At 40.7% G+C, this 21,547-nt stretch overlaps 2 protein-coding genes across 2 annotated transcripts in view; one reads left to right on the top strand and one right to left on the bottom strand.

Annotated features, from left to right (window-relative positions):
• The first annotated feature begins 7,706 nt into the window (after positions 1-7,706).
• Positions 7,707-21,547, top strand: part of LOC119654317 (TWiK family of potassium channels protein 7-like) — a 439,773-nt gene continuing 425,932 nt past the window's right edge. Inside the window, exon 1 of the mRNA XM_038059642.1 lies at positions 7,707-8,359. The gene's annotated coding sequence lies outside the window, so the exon portion shown is untranslated. The remainder of the gene's footprint in view (positions 8,360-21,547) is intronic.
• LOC119654318 lies at positions 15,463-21,062 on the bottom strand. Its single transcript, XM_038059644.1, has 2 exons — positions 20,518-21,062; positions 15,463-15,768 (listed from the first exon to the last, which is right to left on the bottom strand). The coding sequence occupies exon 1, from the start codon at positions 21,038-21,040 to the stop codon at positions 20,582-20,584; it is 459 nt and encodes a 152-aa protein (XP_037915572.1). The 5' UTR covers positions 21,041-21,062; the 3' UTR covers positions 15,463-15,768; positions 20,518-20,581.

Consider the following 21,547-nt stretch of genomic DNA (forward strand, 5'->3'; position numbering starts at 1 on the left):
ATATGGTGTAGCGACTTTTCTCCAGGAAACCGGTCCCTGTCCAACGCATCTCTTCCAACGCTGTTACATCGGGCTTATATTGGAATAGGGCATCGGCTAGCTGCTCAGCAGCTTCATCTCTGCACAGGGAGCGCACTTTACATGAGAAAATGATCAAATCGTTAATCCGTTGTAGTTGCCGGGTCCGTTGTTTTGAAATCCATCCTGTCCGAGGCTCGTTCCGTGGCTTCGTAACATCGGTCTTCCATGTAGGGTTGTCAGCCATACCAAACCCCCAACCTAGAATATATATTGTAAACAAATAATTTTAGCAATTATAAAGTACATGTTTGAATAGTTCGCCGATGTTAAACAGCGTGGGCATGTACATAGAACTGTAGAACGAAGATTCGCCCCAGGGATTATTTGACTTCGGAATCAGCATTAGATTCTGTTGATTTGATTACGCGTGGTAACCTTTCTTTCCGAAAATGCTGTATATGTTTGCGCGAAACAATTTGATACTGTCTTGACCGCCACTAACAGATTTTCGGTAATCTGTTTCGTGGCTTCAAGGTGTTCTTTCGTGATTACGTAAAGAACCCCAATGCGATTTATCTGGACAGGTAGATTTACCTCAATAAAAGGACTGCTTGTAGCATTCCGGCTGACTTAATGGTTAGGACGCTAGGCTGCCGGGCGGAACTCGTGGTTCAAATGCACTGACGGCAGAAGGGTAATATCTATGGGCGAGCACAATGCTCATCACATTGTATGGTAGTCTTGTAGTGTCCTGTAACGGTTTTGAATCAAGTGATTTAAAACACTTCAAGACTCAGTTCCAATTGGACTGTTGCTCCAACAATTATTATTAATGACATTATGCAGCAAATCAAGCTTGGTGATCAGCAACTTTGAATGATAACATTGACGCCTTGTACCTTGTGTACTTTATTGAACATTCACGCATTAAGGTCCCTCAATATTCAAGCGGGTAATGCAATTCTATCAATTCATCATCTGGAATATGATGCTGTAAATCACAAGATACTTCTATCCAAACTCTCGTCTCTAAGCTTTCTCATACCACTTGTTTTATGGCTTTCCGATTACCTTTCCAAGCGATCCAGCCGCGTTTCTTTTGCCGGCTGCACTTCCGCGCTCTTTCTCCCCCTCTTCTGGTGTGGGATCTATTCTGGCCGTTTGTTATTTTCTATTTTTTGTCATTTATTTTTTAATTTAGCCGACCTTCTCCCTCCTTACTTCTCCTTGTTTGTTCTATGCCGACCACCTTAAGTTATTTTCCGCTATATCGTCGCCAATGGACTGTGTTTGCCTTCAATCTAAGCTCTGGTTTGTTGATGCTCCACTATGGTTTAGCCCTAAACCCCAAACGTGCTACCGCTTTGGCACCCTCCTCCTTCTGATGACAATAAGTAATTGGAATTTACCTTGTTGTTAAATTAAATAAATAAATAAGATGTTGCTGACAAACAAAATTTATTACTGTGGGCGTATCTTATCTCCGTAAAGTATTGACTCCGTCACTATTTAGCAGAACTGCATTCTGACATAACCTAAACTTCGGCCCAAACAAAAAATCGCCAAGTTTTATTATCGGGTTATTATGACTTGCATCGGAAGCCAATCCATCAATTACCATCAATTGGTGCCGCCTACATTAGCTCGTGTATATTTTTCCTATAGACGAGTTCTCGATTGCTTGTTTTCCAGAGACAAAATTTGCCACTTCGCCACTTCATCTTGGATATCTTTCATATTTCTGTATAATTCGTATATGATCACAACGAAAATTTCGTATTCGAGCACTTTGATGGAACAGGTTTTGAGCTGCCTGGCAATGATTCCAGTTGAGCTGTAGGTGATGGGTTTGCGGAGAGCTGAAGTTGGTTGTCATATGGTCCATATGACTGTCCTGTGTGTCCTTGTATTGCAGGGATTCCTATGGCTGAATTTGATCACGTCACATTTCCTTCCGTTCTTAGATCTATTGTACTTTCTCAAACAGTTTCCGGGTATTTGAAACATATCTTAGGCGATATCTTTGACTTCAATGTGAATTTTTTCAGCAGTAATAGCTACTTTGCCGCATCGATAGGGAGGATCATTGATGCATGATGCCATTCTACAGTTTTATCATACTGGAATCATGTACCTATTCGCCTATCGGTTAAGTCGGAAACGCCTGAACCTATAGTCACCAAATTTGGTGAGAGTGTTTGATTTGTGAGTTTTGTTACATGCAAATGCAGTATGATATAGGATTGAGTTAAATTTTGATGTCATTGTTCCCCAACAGTGTAAAGTCTTACATGTCCAATCTACGCTGGAACACAGCTCAATACAGAGGTTTTCGATTTTATTGAAAATTTGTGTGAAGAAAACCCCCAATGAACAATAGACCAAGGGGGCAATCTCATAGAAGTACGGTGTAAGTAAATCGACCGTTCAGAATAACCTGAGGAAGTGGGGAACAACCCTCAGAAAAGCAACGATCGAAGTTGACAGAGTGAATTCTACTGAAAATCTTTGCAAAAGGAGGAATTATGCCAACAAAGCGGTACTATTCATCGAGCGAGAAAAAAACGTAAAATGGACGAACTCGAATTCAACGTCAGGCACCTCCCCACCCTCCAATAGAAACGGCCGAACTCGTAAACTGGGTGATGAAGCGCCCAGAGGTAGCAGCGAACAGTTCGCTCCAATAAGTTAAACTAAACTTGCTCGGTTCAAATAGCTGCCGACTTCTCGTTTACTTCGGGTAATTCTTTGAAAGTAACAACTCCACAATTTAAACATGTTAATATTTGGGAAGTCATCTCGATTGGCAATGGACATTAGTGAGGTTCTAGACGAAACGGTGGAATTAATTGCAGTCACAAGTTTACGATTTTATACGCGGAAGTTACGAAAAACAGCAAGGATTGAGCAGATTTCACGTTTGAGGAGAGCGTTCAGACTCAGTATATGATGACTCAGTGTAAGGACTCATCTTAAGTACCTTTTGCCACGAAGCCTCACCAGAGGCTATCTGGTACCATGGAAACCGGGATAGCCCTCAGAGCGCATATGTTCCAGGAGAATTCCTGGAAGATTTACCTTCGGCCCAGTTATTTACGGTTGACCCCTTGTGGAAATTTCATGGTGGTTGTATTCATATTGCGGGCAGAGGTCCTAGTAGGCTCAAGCGTGAAGTTGCGCAATCTTTTTCCATAGTAGTGGCAATCGATTGGTGTAGTTTTATTGGGCTTAGCTAAAAGTTGTTACATATGTACTTCACATTCCTTTACAACAGGCAATCACAGATCCGATAATAAAAGACCCGGAACGAGGAAAGATCGTAAAATTTGAATCGATTGTTGGATCGAACACTGCATCGAATTTCCTAAGTCACCTTGTGATGAACAGTTCTACGTTTATCACAAGCTCAAGCCAACACTAATCTTAAGAATACTAGGAAGCTAAGAAATTGCAAATGGCCTGAAGAGGAAGAAGTGTTTGTCGCTCAAAATGTATTGTAGAAAGGTGTATATAAATTGGGAACCTGGATCCTCAACGGCGCACAATAGGGGTCGTCAGTTTGGAGGGCGTTGAACCAAGAATACTTTCAGCCGGATTTCTGGATTTAAGCCCATTTTTGCAACCGAAAAGGATGATCACAGTCAACAAGTGGAATAATCTCCCACCCTATCATGAAAACAAATGGAAGTTTTAATTGGAGCAATCAACATTTCATTATTCTCCCAAGTTTCATAGTTTATAAGGATCGTATGTTCTTTCGTCAGTATCAAACTAAAACTCGTCAGGCTGCAAAAGTTGCCCCTACCTCCTTCTCTTGCAAATATTATAGAAAAACAATGTCGCAAGAGACGGCGCAGAACCGTTTTTTCTACACCCGTTCCACTTCTTGTTCTTTATCTTCTGTGATGTTCACTTCCGCTAACGAAGTCCTCCGGAGTAGAGACAAGTCCCTTGGTAACTATCGTGGTCGCACCAGCCTGGTTCGACGTTAAAGCGAATGCCATTTGCTTCCACCACGCGCTGGCCGTCCTGGGAGAGGAGCCAGTTGAGTTTGTCCCGCACGTCCTCGAGGACTGCTCTTATAAGCGACTAAAGGAGCAGCTCGTACAAGGCCTTTCGGTAAGTGAGACGGCTAAACTTAACCACTTACTGACAGAACTAAAGCTAAGTGACTGCGTGCCAAGCCAACTGCTGCGTGAAATGAAGCAGTTGGGTGGTGACAAAGTCGGCACTGAGCTGCTACAGTCCTTGTGGCTGCAGAGACTCCCGGAGAGCACACAGGCCATTCAGCCGTGACTCGTGACAACTCAAGTCAGGTGACTCAGCTGCAGCAGATGATGGCAGCATTAACAGAGACCGTCCCTGAGTTGACAGTGGCCATCGGTGAATTGCGTTCGGGGAATGGGACTAGATCCAGATCCACTTCTCCAAATGGGCAATCCGTTAGGAGGTTTTCGGAACCTTAGGCAAGTACCGGGACATGTTAGTACCATCGTAAGTTCTCTGAAAAAATTAGGAAATATACCAGCCCCTTCAATTTCTCATAAAAAACAGACTTGCCGGGAGTCCTGGCGACTGCTACCCGAAATACAACACCTCGCACGTCGTCTCACAATCTTCGAACCCTTGAGGCGGCGCAACTACCTGGTTGATACAGGCGCTGAAGTATCGGTTTTTCCCGTATCCCGGCATCATAATTTAATACGGCAATCATTGAAACTCGCGGCCGTAAATTCTTCATCGATCCGATCGTATTTTAGGCAGACTTGAGTTTAGGATTTCAACGAGCGTTTTCTTGGGGCTTCATTACCGTAGATATTAGCATACCCATCTAAGGCGCGGATTTCCTGTGCCGCTATGGATTACTAGTGGATATACATAATAGGTCCCTCGTTGACCACACAACGTCGAAGAACTTCTTAAGCAAGGTATTTGCAGACCTTCAGATATGGTCTCTGAATTCAATGGCGAATGGAAACCTTGTGGCGACTAAAGACATTTGATTGCTTAGACGATTCTAGATCGATACAATATCGAACGTATTTTCTCAACCTTGGACTTAGTCAAGGCATGGTCATAAGATCCCTTTCGGACTCTTCGAGTTCACTAAGATAAGTTTCGGACTGTGCACCGCGGCGCAAACCTTTCAGACATTCATCCACTCTGTGCTGTGGTACTTCTGTTTTGTATATTTGGATGATGTTCTGGCCGCATCTCGGTCAGAGTACGAGTATTTAGAATACGTCGACTGCATTTTTCAACATCTACTTCAGGCCAATCTAGTTCTTAACGTTGAGAAATGAAAATTCCTACAATCGCATGTGAGATTCATCGGCCTTTCTAATGATTACCCTTGAAGGCATCCAACCGGACCGAGTCAAGGTGCAAGAAATTTCGAGTTTCCCGTTTCCAGGAACTGTTAAAGATCTGAGGAAGTTAAGCATGTTAAACTTCTATCGTCCTTTCTTGCCCTAGGCCACCCTTCGTGTCTGGCAAGAAAACCAAAGACTCCCGTCCGATTGTATGGTTCCCAGAAGTTATCCAGGCATTTGAGACCACCAAGCAATATCTGGCGTGATCCAAATGTAGCAGTGGTTGAGCTTCTTCTCCAAACTGAATCCTGCTCAACGGATTTACAGCACCTATGATCGAGTTATTAGCCACGTACCTCACAACTAAATAATTCCGGTATTCCCTTTATCTGCCAGTTCACTTCCGACATTCAACAAGTGTTTGGAAAAAAAAACATAGTTGTTGGCGCTTTGCCACGTGTTGCTGAGGTCAAGATCCGTCGATTTCCTGGCAATCGCCGAGGGGCAGAAAAACGGCGCAGCTCTGCAGAGCTTGAGGACCAACTCCAAATACACATTTAGGGAGTTTTCTATCTTCGGCTTAACATCCAGTACATACTGCGAGACATCAGGTAAGAGACCAAGGCCATATACTCTAGCTGATTTCCGAAAGGAAGTATTCCATTCGGATAGCGAATCCGTTAATCAACACGAAGTATTCCTGGCCGTCCATGCACAAAGACATTCATTCTTGGGCCAGACAGTGTATTTCATGCCAGAAGTGCAAGACAAAAAAGCATGTGAGGAAAGAGGTAGGTGTGTTCACATTGTGTGTTTCCACACAATCCACCACGACATAATTGGCCCTTTGAGAAACTCGCACGATTCCAGGTACTGCCTCGCAATCATCGATAGGTTGATGCGGTGGCCTCGGGCGATACCTCTGAAAGACCTTACTGTACAATCTTGGGCACAGGCCCTCTGTCGAGAATGAATTCCACGCTTTGGTGTGCAATTACGCTCACCAACCAGGGAATGCAGCTGCATCACTCCGTTTTCTCAGAGTTGCGCAAACTCCTCGGCTTTAAACGCTACCGGACAGCCGCGTACCACCCGCAATCGGGACGCAACGTTACCCATGTGTTGCGTCGCTCAAGGACGGAATGACAAAGTTGAAGCTGCCACCACCCACCAATCACCCACCGTGGTTGACATGCCCAGGGATCTCGAATCTTGTACGCATGTGCTAATTAGATTGCACGTCCCTCGGAAGTGGCTATAGCGGCCTTATGAGGGCCGCTTCCAAGTCCTCGGACGAGGCCGGCATCTTTATAGCGTCAACGTCGGCACTTTCAAACGGGTCTCCTTGGCTCGACAAAAGCGCTACGTCCAGCAAGAAAACGCAGGCAGGAAGAGGGTCGTGCGACACTTTGGTTTCAGCTGGCGGTGGTGTGTTGTGGCGAAACGAGCAACTTGCAAGTCGTACCATTTCTGATAGCGCAAATTGTTTTTCGGTGTCATGACAGAATTGAGTGCGAAATCGACCGTGGAGGCGGAGAAATCCTCTCTGACAAATCTCAACTAAAAATTGAAAATTGAAAAGTTGAAAAATTGATTAATTGAGAGTAATTGAGTTGTAATTCATTCTGCTATCAATGTTGATCAGATAATTTGAATGGAATATCCTAAAAATTATATATTTTTAATTATTGTGATTAAATGATTACGTAATACTCTTATAGTAAATGGAAGAATTCTTTTTTGTTTGACATGATGTGCTGCACATGCTATCTGCTAGATAGTATGAACATTTCCATGTGTGCTGTGCTTGACAGACTCCGTGTTGCATACGAAACATTAACTGCTGGCAAGTATATGAATACTCGCATAGTGAATATATGAAAGAGACCTTACGTATCACAAGCGAATATCTTGGCTGCCGGATGCGCTGCCTTTTGAAAGGAGCTTGAAGCAGCAATTTTTGTTTGTATTGTACAAACGGTAATAAAGCTGGCGCAACATGAGTACGCCACTCATTATTCTCTTGAAAAGCTTGCCTTCACTACAAAATGTTCACCACCACTTCGAACGTAAATCCTGCGCATTTGATGCTCGTACGAAACAGCAACATTTGCCTGTTTCTTGATAACGCCGAATTTAATTTCAAAATTAAATTGATATTTTAAATCACTATTGGAAATGTTAATTTCTCTCACGATTTATATTGCCATGCTGACAGAATGTGTTTCAGTATGTTGAAGATAGAGAAACGAAAAAGGAAGAGCGGATGTGAAAGTTTTCTCATCCAATCTATACTTCTGATGAGAGGATAGGAGTATTCGAGAGCATAAACTTCACACCACCTGGCTTAGTATCGCGTTTCAGCTCGTGGAAATGGAATGGTCGGCAGTATGTTCTCAGAAAGTCGAACTATCTTCCCATGCTTTTCCATTTGTCGCCGGAATTAACTCTGGGGATAAGCTAATCTTAAGTTCAGAAATTCGATGTGGATTGCATATTTCCAATTGGCAATAAACGAAAATCCTAGAACTTTCTGCTTAAATTAACTATAAGGAAGCTTTGAATTGATTTTTCCTGAATCCTTCAATTTCATTTTCGAAACGAAACTAAATTTTTTTGAAACGGATTAAGAATTGTAATGAAATAATTGTTTGGTTGATAAGTTTAGGTGAAATTTGTTAGTGAACCTCAATTTGCGGTGTTACGCGTTTCGAGTAATTCCCGTTTCACTCTTATCTATTCTGTATCTGATTGTCTTCCTTACGGTGTGTTCATCCCTTTGCATCATGTAATGCTTTTGGTGTGCTTGCTAAAACATCGTTTTTGGTGAAAAAAGATCTAATGAAGTGAATAATAATTTCCAAGTGGATGAACTTGAGCATGTGTTGTTTTGCGATACCTACTTTACCTGGGATTCTCATGTTGACAGTAATAGCTGCGTTTTTCATATTTGTGACAGAGAAAGCACGAGTAGAGAAAGGGGTGAGAAAATAAAACAAAGCCAATGATACTTAATGGCAGCGTTGGTAAGTATACTTTCTATATATTGCATATTTTGTCCTAACTGAAGCGATTAGGTATCCAGTGCACACACTATCTAAACAAATTGATAACATTTTTGTAATTTTCACCCTTGTGTCCTGGCGGACTTATTACCAAATAATAATATTCAATTTTCACGAACCGACCCCGCTTGTAAACGCAACAAAGGCTGAAAAAAAAGAAGAATATTCAGTTTTTAAAAAAATTCAACAAATCGGTAAAGTTAGCAGATTTATATATATATATATATATATATACATATATTGGTTGATTTCTCAACACTTGGTTGGACGCGTATTAACGCTTAGTATCTAAATTATTATATACATCGCGATTTAAGTAATGTAAATTATTTCTGATTTCTATCATTTCTGTGGGGACAAAAATACGGGCATTAAATATAATGTATTAAAGACGAAGTAAACCTTGATGCTGGCTCCACACATGCCTTTGATGATTAAAATTTAAAGTATTTGGTAGACTTATGATTTGATATGAATGCTTATTGTGGACTTAAACTGTTCCAAAATCTGTTGGTCGTTTCCTTTTTATTTCCGTTGCAATATTGTAGTGTGCAATTGGAAAAGTAAAATTTTATAGAATATTCAAGGCATACATAAGCTTCGCTTATTCCTAGAGTTACAAAAAGTCAAATGACATTTTCAAATAAATCATTAATCTTACAAATAGTATTTTTAAGGTTTTATGTGAAACAGACCCTTATTAGAATCAGTTCAATATTTGTCTATCACCTCCGATTTATTCGGAAACGGAAACGTCGGCACGGCTATATCGAGTGTAAAGCGCGCTCATTCTTCCATGAGAAGCAGAAATATATCGGGTCTACTGTAATTAACAGCTTTCCGGTAAAATTCAAGGTTTTAATAGAGAGAGTTATGCCGACTAGTGTACTCGGTACTGTTCAACATCCTGCACTCAGATGTTATGGGCTGGATGGTCTTTTCTTCGCAGTTGCATAACCTACAACTAGAGTTGGTGATTGAGGAGTCATAAAGACTGTACCATTTATAATTTTTTGTTGTGAGCGAAGCATCCTAGTTAGTTAGTTAGGAATGTTTCGGTCTCCTAGGGTACTACACCGTTAGTCAACCACTTGTTGTTGCTGCTTGCGATATGGCGAGGTATTTGTAGACGTCGTCCGAATCCATACCTTAAATTTGACTGCATCTTTCATTGTTGATGTTTTCCCCGAATAATTGTTTTCATGTGACATTTCTACAAACCTAAAAGGAGCGAGGTTGATTTTCGTCCTTGGTATACAATTTCATTTATTTATTTAATTAGTGAGAACATGAATTAAGTTGCTAGTCATATATTGGCCTTCTGTAACCATATCTGATGAAGGAATATTTTAGCCTGTATGATAATGGGCTGCAATCAACCAAGAAGATCAAAGAATGTAGCTACAAACGATGCAATCTTTTTAAGGTTTTGTGTGAAACAAAACCTTATTAGAATCGAGACGGTGTTTGTCTGTCCGTCTGTCTGTCTCTCTGTCACACCCGATTTATTCGGAAACGGCTAAACCGATTATCACAAAAATTGGTAAGATTATGTAATCTGGTGTTCCCTTTACATACAATAAGTGGCTCCATCTTGTGTTAAGTTTAAGGGGGGCTCCCCATACATGTGAATGGAGGGTGTAAATTTTTTTTTTACAGAATGTAACCATGTGGGGTATCAAATGAAAGGTCTCAATTAGTACTTTTCGAAACTGGTTCAATATTTGATGGATGATGAAACATAGGGGAGTGAGGGCTCAAAATATGACCCTCAAAAAGTGTAACAGGTCTCGTTCTCAGAACTTATCCAACCGAAAAATCTGAAAAAAATCACAGTGGTGCATCTCTACGAAGTCTAGGCCTCAAAATATATCCGGTTCCGATATCTCCACAAATAAAGTTAATAATAGTATATTTCCACATTTTAGAAATTTACCCAGCACCCCCCTTATGTTCATCCCAGAAGTATGCCTGTAATGAAGAACATGATGCACAGTTTAGTCAAGTTTGAAGAAAATCCAACTATTATTAACAAAGTTATAGGGGGTGAAACTTCACATTTTTTTGTGAATTTCGTGCACTCTACAACCTGCATGACGTCATCATCACATATCTATTCGTCAATACCACAACGAAATGAATTCTTATGAATGGGGTCGCAGAGAATTATTTTGTTTTAGTTTTTTAGTTATTTGTCAACTAGACATGTGTGTATGTAGGTATATAATACATGCGTGCTAATGAACTTTGGGGGTAGTGCCTAATTCAAATAGATATAAGAAGTTAATTGGAAATATGGGTACGATCCCTTTATATACGTGCATATATGTGTACAGTATTCGGAAATAGACAGTTTGTTTGTTTAGGGTGAACGTAACATCTACGGCTGTAATATGTACGTATGTCTCGTAGTTTGGAAAAATATGAAAGACTAGCTGACCCGGCAGACTTCGAACTGCCTCAATCGATTTGTCAGCTCGAACGATAATATTATGGCTATCAGATGGTATCCGATCCATTGCTATTTTGAACATGTTTACTAAATTGTTATTCTGATGAAGAAACATTTGTAATTCATGGACAATGGTTCTCTTCACTGTTAGATTGTGAGCACAATGGTTATCAACTTCCGCATCTGAATTGCCCATAAAATAAATTTGTAAAAATTGATAAACTGCATCAGGTACTGGTAACAGTGTCCCCAAGTGATAAATTTGTCTTTGTATCTGTAATTTTTAAAAATCTGTCGATTAATTATTTCCGATACATACATTTTAGTACACATTGAATATTATAAAAAAATATTCTGGTATATAATACCTTGAAAGCGGGCATGAAATTGTCCTGTATAATATGTGTAGCGCCAAATGATATCATCTGGAAACAGTTGTTATATTTCTGAATGTTGGCCAAGAAGTGCTTAGAGTCATTTCCAATCCCAGAAACTAAAGATCGTAAAGGATCTGGTGGTGGGAGCAATTGTGGCAATTTTACTTTGCCTCCAGCACAACATAATCCAGTAGATTCATGAGTGTATTTTAACGCTTTACAATATTTACAAATTATTTTCATTTCCCCAATTGTTACCGATTTGTCAGCACTATAATCAATTGCCAGATCATAGTGGAATGCAGCTCGTTCAAGAATCACAGGAGCATTCCGTCTGCGGATTCGATCAATTTCATTATGTCGTGATTGCTGTTGTTGTGTTTGATGTGCACGAACTCGTTGCATTCTAAGCCTATCTACTTCATTATCACTCACTAAATAACGCAATTCTGACATATCAATACGACTATTTTCTTGATCTGTCTCTCTCTGGTCATCAGTGCGGTTAGGACGTGAGGTAGCTCTTCGCACATTTGATTGACTGCGACGACCTAAGTCAGGTCGTCTTCTCCTCGGCATCGTAAATTGTAAATAATCAAAGTGAGAAAATTTTTCGCTCTCTTAGCAGTAAAGTGTCACAATTGCAAAATATCAAAAAAAAGAGCACATTTACTGGAATGTCACTATCACAAAGGATCGCCAAAGTAAAGAAAGTTCTCGCGCACTCATAGATATCGTAACACAATATCGTAATACTTCTTTCCGTGTTCTAAAGTGCAAGAGGATGGATTGACATATTAGTTGATTGTCAAATCTAATGTCAAATATTATCGTTGCATTCAGAAATTTAATTTGTAACAAAACTCAATATCTAGTCTAGGTCTAGGTAGTCTAGTTTGGTCTGAAATATTTATGGAAATTCAGAGAAGGTTTAAACGGTGAGAAACAAAAATACTAAAAACAGAAATTCTATTTTCCAATACAACATGTTTTGAGTTGTGAAACATTTGATGTCTTTTGTCTTTTTAGAAATAAAAGATTGTCACTTGGTTGTAATATGAGGTCCGATGAACATAGTGAGTGATTGAACTTTATTGAATATCAATAAAGTTCAAATTGACTCTAAATTTTATTTAAAAAAAAACGTTTATATGGGAATAAGAAAAGTGCTATTTTTAGGGTTTTAGCGGGAATTATTCGAATTTTTCTCACCTTTTAAACCTTCCCTAGACCTCCACGGACATTTCAAAACCAAGATAAGATAAATCCATTCAGCCGTTCTCGAGTTTTAGCGAGACTAACGAACAGCAATTAATTTTTATATATAAGATTATGTTGAATTTGTCGTTATATACGGATAGAAAAGTGTGCGTTGAAATTTCCTACATAAGATGAACACAAAACCTTTATAGCCGAAGCACGAGCTTCCGGTATTCCGACTTGTTTAAGCTTTCATTTGCGTGGAAAGACGTGTGCCTGCCACGGAAGGTCTAATGTTTTAATTGTGTTGTCGGCATTCAAATTTAAGCAATCAAACTTTCTATCTTTCGCCGAAATCTCTAGCAATATTTGCTTACAAGTAGAATTCCATTTGCGTTAAGTTAAATCCCCCCATTCCTAACAGCTGTGTAAGTTCTTTATATAGTGAAACTACTTCCTGCTCATTGTGGTTTTTAATCTGTAGTGCCTAATGATGTCTCACTCTTGTGATCGCCAAACCATCCGTGAATGTCAATGTCATTTCCGTATATTTGTATTTGCCGATACTTTTTCCAATATGGCCATGAGAACTACTAGATACAACCTCCATCTTAGCAGTCCAGATCATTAAGAGATCGCTTAGTGATTTTCTTGATATTGTCTTCTAAGATGCGTTAAACACAATCCGTATTTTTGTGGAACTACTTTTTCTACCGCATGATGCGCCAAATAGTTTTCGGTACTTCCTCCATGTGTGCAAATATTGTCATATAGTTGATGCTTGTCTGGATTTGTCCGCAATCGATTTTCCTTCAGCCCATATTGCATTATTGCATTTTTCTACGCGGTTGCCAAGTAAATTCATGCAAGCGGACTTTAAAACAGCCATTTTCTAAACATTGTGTAGCTTGGAGGCAATGGTTCTGTTCTTCCTCCTTTTCTTCGGTAAGAAACCTTTTCTTGCCCAATTCTTCTTGCTCCCAAAGTTCCTTGAGAACCTGACCTAGATCTGCGGTGTTCATCATGCTGACAATGTTAGTCAGACATGTCGCTTTCGAAATTAGACCTATCATGATCCATCTTAGCTTAGTTTTTTTTGCACTGTTGGATGACCTTTGAGCAATCCTTCCAAGATGATGTTCCCGTATATATCAGGTCCTAATAAGACATCAATTATTGAGCTTGCTTTCAAATTGCTTAGTTTGCGAATGGATGTCTATGGTAACCAGTGGGTTATTCGATTTAAAGCTAATGCTATGGTTTGAATTTCCTTATCCGGCCACCACTGGCTTTTTTCGTTGAGTTCCCGATGCCATTGTAATTTTATTATAGAAAATAGATCCTAGTAATTCGGTCGTTTCCTCAATTATTAACGAATTTTGTGAATCTTTGTGAATGATTCACTTGATTGCTGTCAATTTCTCCCTTGTGTGATAAATTCGCGTTCTCTATATGTAACATTGAATTGTGGCTTGTAGAGCATATCTTCCAAGTGATTTTTACCCATTAACCCGATGGTTTTAAAGGTAATTAAAACAAAGGTTCTGATTTTCTACAAACTCCCTGCGTTTTTCTTACTTGTTTGTTTAACGTTAGCGCACTGGTACTATTTATGGATATCCTTGCTCATCACATTTATTCAGATTTTGCGATGCTAGATGCACTTCTGCTCTGGGCTTTTATCTTGGATCTGCTTCGGAAATCACCTCCGATGACCTGAATTTTTCGCCAAAAGATTCCCCAAAACTTTTCATGTGGGCCTGTCTGCGTTTAGACCATTAATTTCGGTAATAATTTTGTTGCTTATATCCAGTATTTTCTTATACGCTCTCGTGGATTCTATCTTCATTGTCTGCAGATTCATGAAGGTCTGTAATTGGTCTTTGTAGCACTCAAGTTCTCGATGAGCTACGATAGGCTATGCCTGTCCTTTCAGTCTTTTCCAAAGTTGTTCTTCATTCGCTGAATCATCATTATCAATGGCGCAACTACCGGTATTCGGTCTAGGCCTGCTTTAATGCGGAACTCCATTCCGATTTTGCACCGAGGCCCACCAATTCGATTTCCCTAAAAGCTGCCTGACGTCTTGGCCTACGCCATCCTTCCATCTCAGGCAGGGTCTGCATCATCTTCTTTTTCTACCATAGATATTGCCCTTATAGACTTTCCGGGCTGGATCATCCTCATCTATATGAATTGAGTGACCCGCCCACCGCAACTTATTCAGCCGGATTTTATCCGCAAACTGACGGTCATGATATCGCTTATAGATTTTATCGTTTCTATATAGGTGTCCAAAAATTCTTCGGAGGATTCTTCTCTCAAGCGCGGCCAAGAACTCGCAGTTTTTTTGCTAAGAACCCAAGTCTTAGGGGAATACATAAGGACTGGTAAGATTATTATCTTCTATAGTAAGAGCTTTGACTCTATGGTGAGACATTTCGAGCGGAACAATTTTTGTAAGCTGAAATAGGCTTTGCTGTGCGGATTTCATCATCGTAGCTGTCATTGGTTGTGATTTTCGACCCTAAATAGAAGAAATTCGCTGAATGGCTCCTTGAATTCAGGAGCTCTCGGGTTCCAACTTGTGGTTCTAATCAAAGGCGGCACAAAATTAACGCTGCAAGTGCAATTTCCCTAATGTTAAGGTTGAAAAGTTCAGACTGTTAGTGTTCCAAAAAATCCAAATGAGGAAAACGAGCCGGAGCTGCTACTGTAAAGTTGTTCAACGACCAAGTCCCGATTTCAAGAATAACTCCAAGTATTGAACAGGTTGATGATAATATTCTAGAGAATCCGGTTAGACGAACCAAAAAAATATAAAGACAAATAATGTTAATTAGACACTAAGCACCTAACCATCAAGGTACCTACTGCGGCTCTTAGGCCTTGATGACACATCCTTTAGGTGGGTGTCTGGTATAATGCTGAGTTTATTTCAAAAAACTCTTTATTTCAATCCGATAACTAGCTTTATATACCAAACATTTGTGCTAACCTAAACAAATAACGAGACAATAATTTCGTCCCTAGAGAGGTGAACTATTTTGTTTACATTGTACTTTTTTGTTCACTTACGGAAAGATTTTCTCACGATTGGCTTTGCATGCCAGCCTAACATATTGTATTAAATATAAGTATTATAAGTACAATTTACTTATGCACACAACGAGCCATGCAAGAAGAGCAAGTTCAATGGCAAATGGGCACGAAATCTCATTGAATAGGGACGAGGTAGGCAAGTGATATTGGTATGCCGATGTCGCTCAGATGGTTTTCTTGTGTGTATTTCTTCACTTTATCCCAGCTGTAAACGACCCCGCTTGTAAACGCAACAAAGGCTGAAAAAAAAAGAAGAAGAATATTCAGTGTTTAAAAAAATTCAACAAATCGGTAAAGTTAGCAGATTTATATATATATATATATATATATATATATATATACATATATTGGTTGATTTCCCAACACTTGGTTGGACGCGTATTAACGCTTAGTATCTAAATTATTATATACATCGCGATTTAAGTAATGTAAATTATTTCTGATTTCTATCATTTCTGTGGGGACAAAAATACGGGCATTAAATATAATATATTAAAGACGAAGTAAACCTTGATGCTGGCTCCACACATGCCTTTGATGATTAAAATTTAAAGTATTTGGTAGACTTATGATTTGATATGAATGCTTATTGTGGACTTAAACTGTTCCAAAATCTGTTGGTCGTTTCCTTTTTATTTCCGTTGCAATATTGTAGTGTGCAATTGGAAAAGTAAAATTTTATAGAATATTCAAGGCATACATAAGCTTCGCTTATTCCTAGAGTTACAAAAAGTCAAATGACATTTTCAAATAAATCATTAATCTTACAAATAGTATTTTTAAGGTTTTATGTGAAACAGACCCTTATTAGAATCAGTTCAATATTTGTCTATCACCTCCGATTTATTCGGAAACGGAAACGTCGGCACGGCTATATCGAGTGTAAAGCGCGCTCATTCTTCCATGAGAAGCAGAAATATATCGGGTCTACTGTAATTAACAGCTTTCCGGTAAAATTCAAGGTTTTAATGGAGAGAGTTATGCCGACTAGTGTACTCGGTACTGTTCAACATCCTGCACTCAGATGTTATGGGCTGGATGGTCTTTTCTTCGCAGTTGCATAACCTACAACTAGAGTTGGTGATTGAGGAGTCATAAAGAATGTACCATTTATAATTTTTTGTTGTGAGCGAAGCATCCTAGTTAGTTAGTTAGGAATGTTTCGGTCTCCTAGAGTAGTACACCGTTAGTCAACCACTTGTTGTTGCTGCTTGCGATATGGCGAGGTATTTGTAGACGTCGTCCGAATCCATACCTTAAATTTGACTGCATCTTTCATTGTTGATGTTTTCCCCGAATAATTGTTTTCATGTGACATTTCTACAAACCTAAAAGGAGCGAGGTTGATTTTCGTCCTTGGTATACAATTTCATTTATTTATTTAATTAGTGACAACATGAATTAAGTTGCTAGTCATATATTGTGCTAATGTTAATTAAACGCTAAGAACGTTACTTTCAGCTGTAAACCGTTGCATCCGAAAGATTGATCTTGAATGCATTTACTTATTAAATCCTCACTTCCTAGGAGAACAAACATGGATCTATTGCCAAAAATTTTGCGTGTGCTTGCTTCCACCAAGCTTCCTATGAAGCATAATTTGCTCACTGATTCCATTAAAATGAATCTTTAAGGGAGCTCTGCGTTTGGTTCCCACTGTGCGAAGCTCTACACAGCTGTGCGAAATCTATTGTTACGACAAACGCTGTCACGTGATAGCAGCAATTCGCAGCCATGTGGGCGCACACCAACGCACTGCATCTCATGCATGGTACTAACACCAGCCCTTATGCGCGGAAGTTCGCTCGCGCAACTCCCGTCTCGATTAAACGTGTGCAAGACTTTTGCGACTTTACAAAATTGTAAAGAATGCACTGGAAGTTGAATTTAATTACCACTGGTACCAACATACACACAGCAAACTTATTTAGCACATACATATATATACTGTTTCGAGTAATTGACACTGATATACAAATAGCCAAAGAAAGCCAAAAAAGGAAAACTAAAATGACCCCATGACGACGAATGCTACTTTCCCCGTCTCTATCCTCAAGAGCGGAGACCCTTCCCTTGCTGTGAACTACCGCCCCATTTCCCTTCTCTCCTCTTGCTCCAAAATCCTAGAAAGATACGTCAACGACTGGTTGACCGCGCACTTCGGTCACCTCATTGTCAAAGAGCAGCATGGTTTCGTGAAACATAGATCAACGGCTTCAAATCTTCTGGTCTTTACCAACTTTGCTGCTAAACGCTTGAATTCACGACAGGAGGTACATGCTGTTTATACTGATTTCTCCAAAGCCTTTGACACCGTTGACCATAACATTCTTCTCTCTAAACTTTCTTCGCTAGACTTCCCTTCCTCAGTCATCTCCTGACTTTCCTCCTATCTCTCATACCGTTCCTGCAAAGTTTCTTTTCATGGTCACTCATCTCGTTCCTTCTCTTCTTCCTCTGGTGATCCCCAAGGCTCTATACTTGGCCCGCTACTCTTCCTGTTTTTTATCAATGACCTCGCCTCCATCCTCACCTGTCCGTATTTGCTTTACGCAGACGACCTTAAATTGTTTGCCCCTGTTTCATCTCCATTGGACTGTGCTCTCTTACAATCCAACCTTGATAATTTAGCCCGTTGGTGTTCGGTCAACAAGCTAACACTGAATGTCAACAAATGCCACTGGATGCGCTATTCCCTGAAACCCTCCCCATCTTCCTTTTCCTATTCTCTCAGTGGTCAACCCCTTTCACTACTGACCTCCTTCAAAGACCTGGGTGTAATATTCGACGATAAACTTCGTTTCAATTCCCACTTCGTTGACACCATCAATAGAGCTTCCAAAATGTCTGGTTTTATCCTACGTTCCTCGTCCGACTTTACCTCAATCCAGCCCTCTTTAACACTCTTCAATTCCCTTGTCAAAAACATCCTTGAATATTGCTGTGTAGTCTGGTCCCCCTACCGCATTCGTGACGGCTGCGCTCTTGAAGCTGTACAACGCAAATTCACCCGGACCCTCTTTTACAAAAAGAACCTTCCACGTGTTGATTATCCGTCACGACTCCGCACCCTCAATCTCCCCTCCCTACAGCAACGCCGTATTTTCCTTGATATGTGTACTCTTTTCAAACTCTGCAATGGTCTGATGGACTGCTCCGCCAACTCGGATATTACTCTCCGTATCGCCTCGTCTCATGACACACGTAATGCGGACATTTTTGATGTGCCCTTCGCCGAGCTCGAGATTTACTTTCACTCTCCGATCCCGAGGTTTTGCCGGTCCTACAATGCCCTACAGCTTGGTTCCTTTGACTCTATGTCCCTCTTTAGCTTTAAGCGCAAAATATGCCATTTACTTACTCCTCCCTCTGAGGACAATATGTAATAAGAAATTTGCTTTCTGTGTATTGTCTTCATTAAATAAATAAATAAATGTATAGGCACAAACTTATTTAGCACATACATATATATACTGTTTCGAGTAATTGACACTGATATACAAATAACCAAAGAAAGCCAAAAAAGGAAAACTAAAATGTCCCCATGGACCCCGTGGTTTATATAACTTTACTTTATATGATGATGACGTCTGAGAGTCCAATACATTTTCATGAAATGGAAAAGTTTCAACCCCTATAACTTTGTTAATCATAGTTGGATTCCATTCAAAGTTGGGTTCTATGAGTTCAGATATACAAGGTAAAGTTTCTGGTCGCCTTTAACTCGGCACTGGTCTTTGCCGAGTTATGATGATCCTTGTCCACGTCCCTGGATAACCAACCACCGTCTAAGAAAATAAAGGCGGACTCGCAACCGTAAATCATTAGACACAGTCCCGCAAAAAGCCATAAAGAGAAAAATCTAACGAAATTGAAAGTGACATTTCTCCGCCGATTTATATTGGTGGAATCGCTGAGCATCAGAAAATTAAAAGCTCCCTATTGGCAGCCATGAAAACGGAGTACTCTAAACAACAATTTTTGGAAAGTACATACTGTAAACGCAGATGACTGACAGAAAAAACTGAACATGGAGAAAATCCAATGCTACATGTATGAAGACAAAATCAACAATCCTTTCAACGGGCCAAAAAGACGACATTTTAGAAGACCTAAAGGAAAAGGGTTTTAAGATTCTAGACAATGTGAATATATTGAAAAAAAAAAAAAACAATGAAAAGGGACAGAAAATAATCAGTAAGCGAGAACTTCCACTATTCATGTTTAACTTCGACAATAGTAATGACCCAAACAAAATTCACAAGTTTTCCTTAAAATGAAGGTCAAAATAGAAGCACTGAGAAGTGTCAGCAAACTTGTGGCGCAACAGGATTCGCGGCATTCCAAATTTATTTCGAATGTTGCGAATGCGAGCGGATAGATGACGCCATCGGCGCTTTCCACGCTTCTTCAGAACTCGCCACAGGAGTGCAGAGCCGGCGATGAAGAATTTCCGCTGGCTTGGAGACGGAAGGACCGCATGGAGAGGAACCGGTCTCTCCTGCTCCAGCCGTCGTGCGATGTGCACGTAGTCTTTTGGATACTTAGTTGAATTTGCTTTTCTAAAATTTTCTTGTGAGTTTTGCGTCTTATAGACGGAATTTCTCTTTTGACTTGATTTGCCGTGTGTTTCTTTATTAGCTAAAGTTCTTTGTTATTTTAACTGGGCAAACATCTACGTTTGTCTGGATCGACAAGCCGAATAACAGTAAAGTGTAGACCCCGGAACACGCACCACCCGGGCGTGACAGAAACCCAGCCGCTATCCATCTCAAATTTACCAGAAGCTACAGAATTTTCGTCGCCGCGAACAATAGTTTCCCTTCCGGCACGATCTGGACGGCGATCATCCGGCTCATCAACGGCATCATCATTATCAAGATGTTCGCTTGTCGTCGAAAATTTGGCCAGGTCGGCAACAACTGGAACTTGAGGGTCTTCAGAGCAGATCACCCACACTCAAAGTATCTAGAGTCTACAGCACGTACCTTCACTCCTGCCAGCATACAAGTCCGATGTTAACAGCCACCAGCGAGTGTCTGGTCACTTGGATCACTGGCACCCGCCGGCTGACCGCTGCAGCATTCGATCCAAGCACGATTCCCACGTAATGTACAATACGTCCTCGTTATCCAACATCAGCAGTATCTTCCAATCATCTCCAACAAGTGTCCCATAAGTTGCATTATCACAGTTCTCAGCACCAGTCGTACAACAATTTAAACGACCTAATCGTATTGAACGGTGTAAATGATGGTAACAGTGTGAATAATAGTAACAGTACTGGTGTAGTAGACGAACAATATATTCAGCAACACCATCGCTGCCGCCGCCGCCGCAGCCATCGCCATCGACACAGACGCCGCAGCCACCATCGTTGCCACCGCAGATGCCGTAGCCGCTGCCGCCGTAGCCATCGCTGTTGTTACAGACGCCGCAGCTACCATCGTCGCCGCAGACGCCGTAGCCACCGCCACCACAGCGGACAAGCAAGTCGTTTCGTGCATGCATTGTTAGATCAAAATGATTTAAATATTATAAATAAGAAAAAAAAAAGAATCAATAAAAGTTGTACCCGCTACAGGAGGCGGCGTCGACGTCTTTTGGAGATTTTTCATCGGTGGTTTTCCGCCCTCTTGGCGAGGTATTCGGATTATTTTCGGTCTGCTTCGGGGTGCGTCGTGGGTGCCTTTTTCTCTGCTCGTGCGGACATTTGTGGGTGTGGCCTGCCATGTCGACTAGCGCAGTTTCACCGCGTCTTCTTAACAAACTCGCGTCGCAAGAGTAGTTTTTTTTTCAGAATGTCAGTCGACAACAAAGACGTGGCAGGCCCATCGGACCCGGAAGTGACCGCTTTCGCCATGCGCGTTCCTCCGTTTTGGCGGCGTAACCCGAAGCTGTGGTTCGTGCATTTGGAAGCATAGTGTCCGGTAACACAGCGGACGCGACCCGCTTCAATTACGCGGTGGTCGGCCTGGACTAAGAGTCCATCCTTCTGGTGTCCCACGTGGTGAAGTC

This window comes from Hermetia illucens, chromosome 4, assembly GCF_905115235.1.
Source record: "Hermetia illucens chromosome 4, iHerIll2.2.curated.20191125, whole genome shotgun sequence".
Classification (NCBI taxonomy): Eukaryota; Metazoa; Arthropoda; class Insecta; order Diptera; family Stratiomyidae; genus Hermetia; species Hermetia illucens.

What these genes read in the sequence shown, in the direction of transcription:
- LOC119654318 (XM_038059644.1), bottom strand. Translation starts at nt 21,040, where the DNA reads ATGCATGCACGAAACGACTTGCTTGTCCGCTGTGGTGGCGGTGGCTAC.